This window comes from Nanorana parkeri, unplaced genomic scaffold (assembly GCF_000935625.1).
Source record: "Nanorana parkeri isolate BGI_ZX_2015 unplaced genomic scaffold, ASM93562v1 scaffold770, whole genome shotgun sequence".
In the NCBI taxonomy this organism is placed as follows: Eukaryota; Metazoa; Chordata; class Amphibia; order Anura; family Dicroglossidae; genus Nanorana; species Nanorana parkeri.
Window position 1 is genome coordinate 380,071 of NW_017307038.1, and position 6,992 is coordinate 387,062.

Sequence of the window (6,992 nt, forward strand, 5' to 3'; positions counted from 1 at the left end):
ACATTCACTTCCCTGACCCTTATGCTTCTTTGCGTTATCTCATTCCGTAGATTGAGGAAGTTCCGGGTGAGCTGACCCAGGATGATCTAGCAACAGATGATGTTATGCTCCTTGACGTCTGGGATCAGGTACTGCAAGATCATTGGAATGCCAGCAGGTCTCTGTACTTGGGTGGGGGAAAGTGGGAGTTTGATCTGCGCCTTCTGTCAAGTGGCTAAATACACTGAAAAATTGTCATGAATTATTTTTTTTGTATAGCTGAATATCTGTATTTTGTAAATATTAAGATCCACTTCCTTGCTGTGCTACATAGCTGCATTGTGTTAGGAGAATGACACCGCCAGTCAAAACCTACAGTTCTGCAGAATCCACATCACTTTCCCTTCCTCTTTAGGTCCAACAGAGGCATGGACATTGGACAACAATTACTTGGCTAATTTATTCATATCTGGTTTTAATATGAATTAGCAGTTCATGGGGTCCAGCAATACCTTGTCAGCCAGCATGTTAAACGTGAATGAAACACATGTCGTATTAAGTGGAATAAATCATAAGGGGCAACATTATGATCCATAAGGGGCACGCTTCCAAGAAAAATAAATTTATAGTGCTTTTGTTGTTAATTGCAATTCTTACTAGATGGGGGCCAAAACATTTCCTGAAATCTTCAACTGTAGTACTAGATAATGAAGTATTGCCTTTATCAGTTGAACAGCCAGGGCCCGCATGCCTGAAATACCTCCTGTACAGTAATTACAGTCAAAGGGGCCCTGTTGCAGATTTGCATTTTCCAGTTCCACCTCCATATTGCTTGCTGTGAGTTAAACGCTCAGAATACACATAAACAAAATATTAATTTTAAACAGAAACTACCCCAGTGTATGGCCTTTTCTGACAGTCTCCTACAATCATTTCCCAGAAACCTGATGGGTGAATAGTGCAAGCTCACTTTCTCTACAGAGACCAATGCTGTCAGTTATTTGGGACAAGAGCTGATTCTAGAAAATTTTATTTTTCAGGTGTTTGTTTGGATTGGTAACGAAGCTCAAGAGGAAGAGAAGAAGGAAGCTCTCGCCTCTGGTAACTTGAAAATTAAATGTGTTTTTCTGTTCTCAAGATTATTAGGTCTTATTTACTAAGGGGATAAAAGGTTCCTATTTGGCAGTGGTCAAGCTTTTCCCATTATGATTGACTTCCATTCCATGTTCACATTTTTCCTGCGTGTTGTGGAGTAGGTAGAATGAGAGCCAGCAGCCTTCATTCTGTAGACAGAAATGCCACATTGATATCTTACACACCATCAGTGGTCTGTACATTGATTTTTTTTCTTCTTTCTTGGAAGAATTCTGACACGTAGGGTTATGCTGCTGCCTCTAAAAAAAGAAAATGGATACTAGGCAAAAAAATGAAGCCTGCCACTTTAACCCCTTCCACCTCACACCTGCCAGTTTCACTTGGTGTCCTCAGGAAAACAAATGTCTTTTCTCTTCTCAGTTTATTTAGTTTTTGTTCATTTGAAGCATCTACTACCAAGAGCTGCTAGTTGATTCATATGGGATATGATTAAATCCTGGAAGTCCCCCTAGCTAGCTGACAAAACTGAATGAGATTCATGCTGGATAACTTAAATCCTGGAAGTTTCTCTGGAAATCTGCGAGTTGTCATGAAGCAGGTCATTTCTGATCTCAGTACTTATACTTTCTCCTGTGGTGTTCCTGTTTTCATCATTTAATGGTCAAACCAGTATAATCTGGGGATTCCCGGAATTGGTACACACTAATGTATGTCTTTCCTCCACTGATGCTATTGCTTTGTCTGCTTTTCAGGATATAATACAAAGGAATTCCAATTAGTCTCATTGCTCCAGTTTGGCCTTTTCAGGGTGTGGTATTCCTGTTTTGGTTCATCTGTTTGGCAGACGATCCTGGCTTCTTCTATATTGGCCTGATCTGTTGTCTAAGGGCCTGCTTCTCCGTCGCTGGCTTTAACGGCCTGGCTGTTAAAACCCAAGTGTTGAAAGACCAGGGAATTTCAGATTTTGTTGTTCAGACTATGCTTAAAATATTACCAGTAGAAGATCTACAAGCCTTATCACCATACATGGAAGGTTTATATTCGTTGCTGTGGGTCTTTAGGGTTTACCACGTGCCTTTTTTTCTTTATTGCAAATTGTTGTCTTTCCTTCACCTTGGAGTAGATCAACGTTTAGCTCTTTGTACTATTAAGGGTCAGATATCGGCCTGGTCTGTCCTTTTTCAGGGTCCGATACCTACCTTGTCTGTCCTTTTTCAAAATCCTCTTGCTTCTAATTCCTTGATTAGTACTTTTTTGTTCTCAGGGAGTTGTATGTGTGGCTCCTCCTGTTAGGTCTTCTCTTCCTCTGTGGCATTTGAACTTGATTTTATATGTTCTACAAAAATCTACTTTTGAACCTATCCGAGGGATTTCTTGATCATTGGTGTCCACAAACATTGCTGAAATGGCTATTACCTTGGCTAGAAGGGTTTCCAAGTTGTCTGCTTTATGGAGAACCAGATTTGGTTCTTCATAAGGACAAGGGTGGGGTTTTTTTTGTTTTACAATTCTGTATTGAATTAATTCCACAGAGAAAACAAAGGCTCTCCAGTGAGATCATGAAAATCATAGCCAAGAAAGTACAAAAACGGTAAGCCAAGACCAAAACAGTCTTGCATGTACCAGCAGGTTCTAGCAACAGGAATCCACACGCTCAAAACATCCTTGTAGATTTCAAGCCGTATGAAGAACTATACGCGATGAAAAGGTGCATCCCAACATGATGAGTAGATATAGGAAGATTTTTTTTTTTCTCCTGCACAAGAACAAAATCAGAGCCAAGAAAACATGAGAAACGGGCAACACCTAAAGAACAAAAAATAGGAGGAAGGCAAGGACAAAAGAATAAGATGCCAAGAGGTTGTACCCCCACAAACACGGTTGCCAGAAGTCTTATTTGCAAATGGATCCAACCAGGAAACGCACACAAATGTGGGAACAGTAGGCAAGTACTATCTGGACAGGATTTAAGTGGAAACGGCCTGTAGGTAAGCATCAGAGTGCTGAAAGTAGAGCCAAGCACCCCAAGTGGAGTTGAACATTAGTATTATGTATAGCCGATGTGAGTTTCTCCATGTGGTAAATGTCATTCATTTTTGAAAACCAGAGGTTCACAGTACGAAGGGTGTTTTGAGACGGGAGGTTTTTTTTGTGTTTTTTTTTTTTTTTTTTTTTTTTTGTCAAGCTGGTTTCAGCCTTTCATTTAAATGAAAACCTTGTTTTACCTTCACTTTCTCTAGCTCCTGTTCATCCTAAAGGAGATTTATCTTGTTTTGGATGTTGTGCCGATGTTAAGAGTTTCTGTCAACCACAGCTCTCTTGGGTGTCTGGATTTTTATTTGTTCTACCTGAAGGTCCTAGAAAAGGTTGTTCAGCTTCTAGATCTGATATTTGACTGGATTCGTCAGGTTGTCTTATGAGTTGCGGTATAATGTTCCTCCTTTTCCAGTTTCTGCTCATTCTACTAGGGCAATTAGTACTTTTTGGGCATTTCTGAATGCAGCTTCTGTTAATCAAATTGCAAGGCTGAACTTGGTCTTCTGTTCACAATTTTGCTAAGTTTTATAAAGTTGATGTTTCTGCCTCTTCTGATGCTAGTTTTGGCAGAAAAGTTATTAAAGTGGCTGTTTTGAGAATTTGAGCTGGTTCTTCTAGTTTTTATGGTGCCCACCCCTCTGTTTTGGACTGCTTTTGCATATTCCTACATGTCAGAGCTACAGTGGGGCAAAAAAGTATTTAGTCAGCCACCAATTGTGCAAGTTCTCCCACTTGAAAAGTTGAGAGGGGCCTGTAATTGGCATCATAGGTAGACCTCAACTATGAGACAAAATTACAAATCAAATCCAGACAAATCACATTGGAATTTATTTGCAAATTATGGTGGAAAATAAGTATTTGGTCAATATCAAAAGGTCATCTCAATACTTTGTTATATATCCTTTGTTGGCAATGACAGAGGTCAAACGTGTCCTGTACGTCTTCACAAGGTTGGCACACACTGTTGCTGGTATCTTGGCCCATTTCTCCATGCAGGTCTCCTCTAGAGCAGTGATGTTTTGGGGCTGTCGCTGGGCAACACGGACTTTCAACTCCCTCCAAAGGTTTTCTATGGGGTTGAGATCTGGAGACTGGCTAGGCCACTCCTGGACCTTGAAATGCTTCTTACGAAGCCACTCTTTCGTTGCCCGGGCGGTGTGTTTTGGGATCATTATCATGTTGAAAGACCCAGCCACGTTTCATCTTTAATGCCCTTGCTGATGTAATGATGTTTGCACTCAAAATCTCACGATACATGCCCCCATTCATTCCGTCCTGTACACGGATCAGTCGTCCTGGTCCCTTTGCAGAGAAACAGCCCCAAAGCATGATGTTGCCACACCCATGCTTCACAGTAGGTATGGTGTTCTTTGGATGCAACTCAGCATTCTCTCTCCTCCAAACAAACAGGTGCCATTGATACAGGTAATGAGTGCAGGACAGAGGAGCCTCTTAAAGAAGAAGGTACAGGCCTGTGAGAGCCAGAACTCTTGCTTGTTTGCAGGTGACCAAATACTTATTTTCCACCATAATTTGCAAATAAATTCGTTCCAAATCGGCCAATGTGATTTGTCTGGATTTGTTTTCTCATTTTGTCCCCCATAGTTGAGGTCTACCTATGATGCCAATTTACAGGCCTCTCATCTTTTTAAGTGGGAGAACCTGCACAATTGGTGGCTGATTAAATACTTTTTTGCCCCACTGTATGTCCCTCCAATGGGTGATACAGAAAATAGGATTTTGTTCTTGCTGTAAAATCTTTTTCCCAGAGTCTATTGAGCTCACTCATTTCCTTTCATACTGCTTGATACAGCTGGCAATTGTGAGGTGGGAGGGGTTATGTCCTTAAAGTGGCAGGCTTCATTTTTTTTCGCATAGTGTTCATTTCTCCTGGAGGCAGCAGCATAATCTATGTCACAGAATTCTTCAGAGCTGTGTCTCTCAATGGAAATCCTATTTTTCTTCATTCTAATACTGCTCATCCAGTAAAAATGTGTTTTCCCAACACTGAAAACAAATCCTTTTTTGCTTGGTCATATACTATATAGACTAATGTTTGTGTACACCTATCACACCTATATGAATTTATTGGACATCCCATTCCAAAGCCATAGGCACTTCACACTAAATTTTGTCAAACCATGTCTTCTTGGCTTTGTGCATAGGGTGAACAGTAAAGCTGCAACAAAAATGGCCTTCCCCCAAACTGTCACCACAAGCTTGGAAGCACACCAAAAAGTATTTGTATGCTTCAGCATTTACAGTATTACTTTAGGTGGAAATGCTAATTTTAGGGGTGTTCAAAAACTTTTTGGACTTGCAGTGTTATCAAGGTCCAGGCTCAATCTCTATCATTAAAGTATTATCCTTCTAATTATAACTTTTTAAGTAGATTGTAATTTTCAACTTTCTTTTTGCAGCATCCAAATACATTGAAACTGACCCAGCCAGTCGTGACAAGAGGACTCCCATTGCTATCATTAAGCAAGGCTTTGAGCCGCCCACGTTCACTGGTTGGTTCCTTGGCTGGGAGAATGATTACTGGGCGGTGGATCCCCTGGAGAAAGCCCTGGCGGAACTGAACATGTGATGTATTTACTAAACGCAGTCCCTGTGCCTTCACTGCCTCTAGAATCTTCCAAAGACGTTTCATAGCTCTGCTCTTTTCCCACTAGCTGTGCAATAACCAAAAACCTTTTGTTATACGTTCCAGTGCAAATTTTGGATATTTAAAAAGTAATAAAAGCTTGAACGAATCCTGAGTGTAGCCCGATTTTTTTTTTTTTTTTTTTTTTTTTTCGCATTAAGGATTTATTTCTGCTTCGTCTATTGCATTGAAGCCACAATGAACCTGGATAATATTACACGTTCTAATTTCCGGTTTTAAATACAATAAACAGAGAAAACGGACAGATTGTTAAATACATAAAACTTTATTTGACAATGCAAGTGTAGAAAGACATTCCATACATCAGATCTGTTCTCAATAATAAAATGTTCTTCCAATCAAGAAAACATATCTGTAAAAGCAGTGTCTTTGGAAACTTATGAACTTTTTAACAAAATATATAAATGTGGTTATATAAAATAGGTTTATAAGAATGCAGTAGAGAAGCAGAATGAAGCATAGAGATAATAGAACTGTGTTTTAACAGCAGCAGTGACCCTTATTACTCCACATTAGGGGAATTTGTAAAGTCAACCTGTCGCAAACCTAATAAAATTTTAAAGTGGGCTTGTGTCCAAAATGATCAGTAAATCTAGGCAGCTGAAGTTCAGAGTTTTTCAGTTTGACTTGCCCATGCTTGTGACAGGTTTGCTTTTACCACTCGAGGACCGGTATGTTAAACCCCCTTCCTGTCTAGGCCATTTCGTGGTGTGTGTGTGGGTTGTTGTTGTTTTTTCTTTTTTTTTTTTTTTTAGACCAAGCTAACCACCGGGATGACCCCTTTTTAATCATCTGCACTGTCCAAGGGGCAATGCAATCACTGTACTGTGCTCAGGCATGCACGAGCACCTTTACAAAAAAAAAAATTAAATATATGTTCCCATCCTGGAAGGGCTGCAGTCCCTCTGGTTTTTGAAATGGTCGGATGGCAAGTGGTTAATAATACAATTACATTTTCTCTTGGATTGGGTCTTGTAAAGAATTTTGATTGCTGTTCTAATGTCATATTTAGCTGTTCTAATGTCATATTTAGCAAGTAACACAAGGAAGTGGTTAGCGTTCTGACAGCTGATGTTGCACTTTAGTTGTCCAGGATGCTCTGCGGGTCTAAAAGCCACAAACACCAACAACACCCGCTGCTGCATAAGAGATAATTTTGCAAGCACATTACAGCACTATAGTGTCAGTGGTTCTGGAGGCAATCAGGATTGTG

At 40.1% G+C, this 6,992-nt stretch overlaps 1 protein-coding gene across 1 annotated transcript in view; it reads left to right on the forward strand.

The window, feature by feature from the left end:
* The window catches only part of GSN (gelsolin), a 46,325-nt gene extending 40,458 nt beyond the window's left edge, over positions 1–5,867 (forward strand). Inside the window, exons 16-18 of the mRNA XM_018564657.1 lie at positions 49–128; positions 1,020–1,080; positions 5,532–5,867. Of these exons, the coding sequence (XP_018420159.1) occupies positions 49–128; positions 1,020–1,080; positions 5,532–5,701 (311 nt within the window). The 3' untranslated portion in view covers positions 5,702–5,867. The remainder of the gene's footprint in view (positions 1–48; positions 129–1,019; positions 1,081–5,531) is intronic.
* Positions 5,868–6,992: the final 1,125 nt, after the last annotated feature.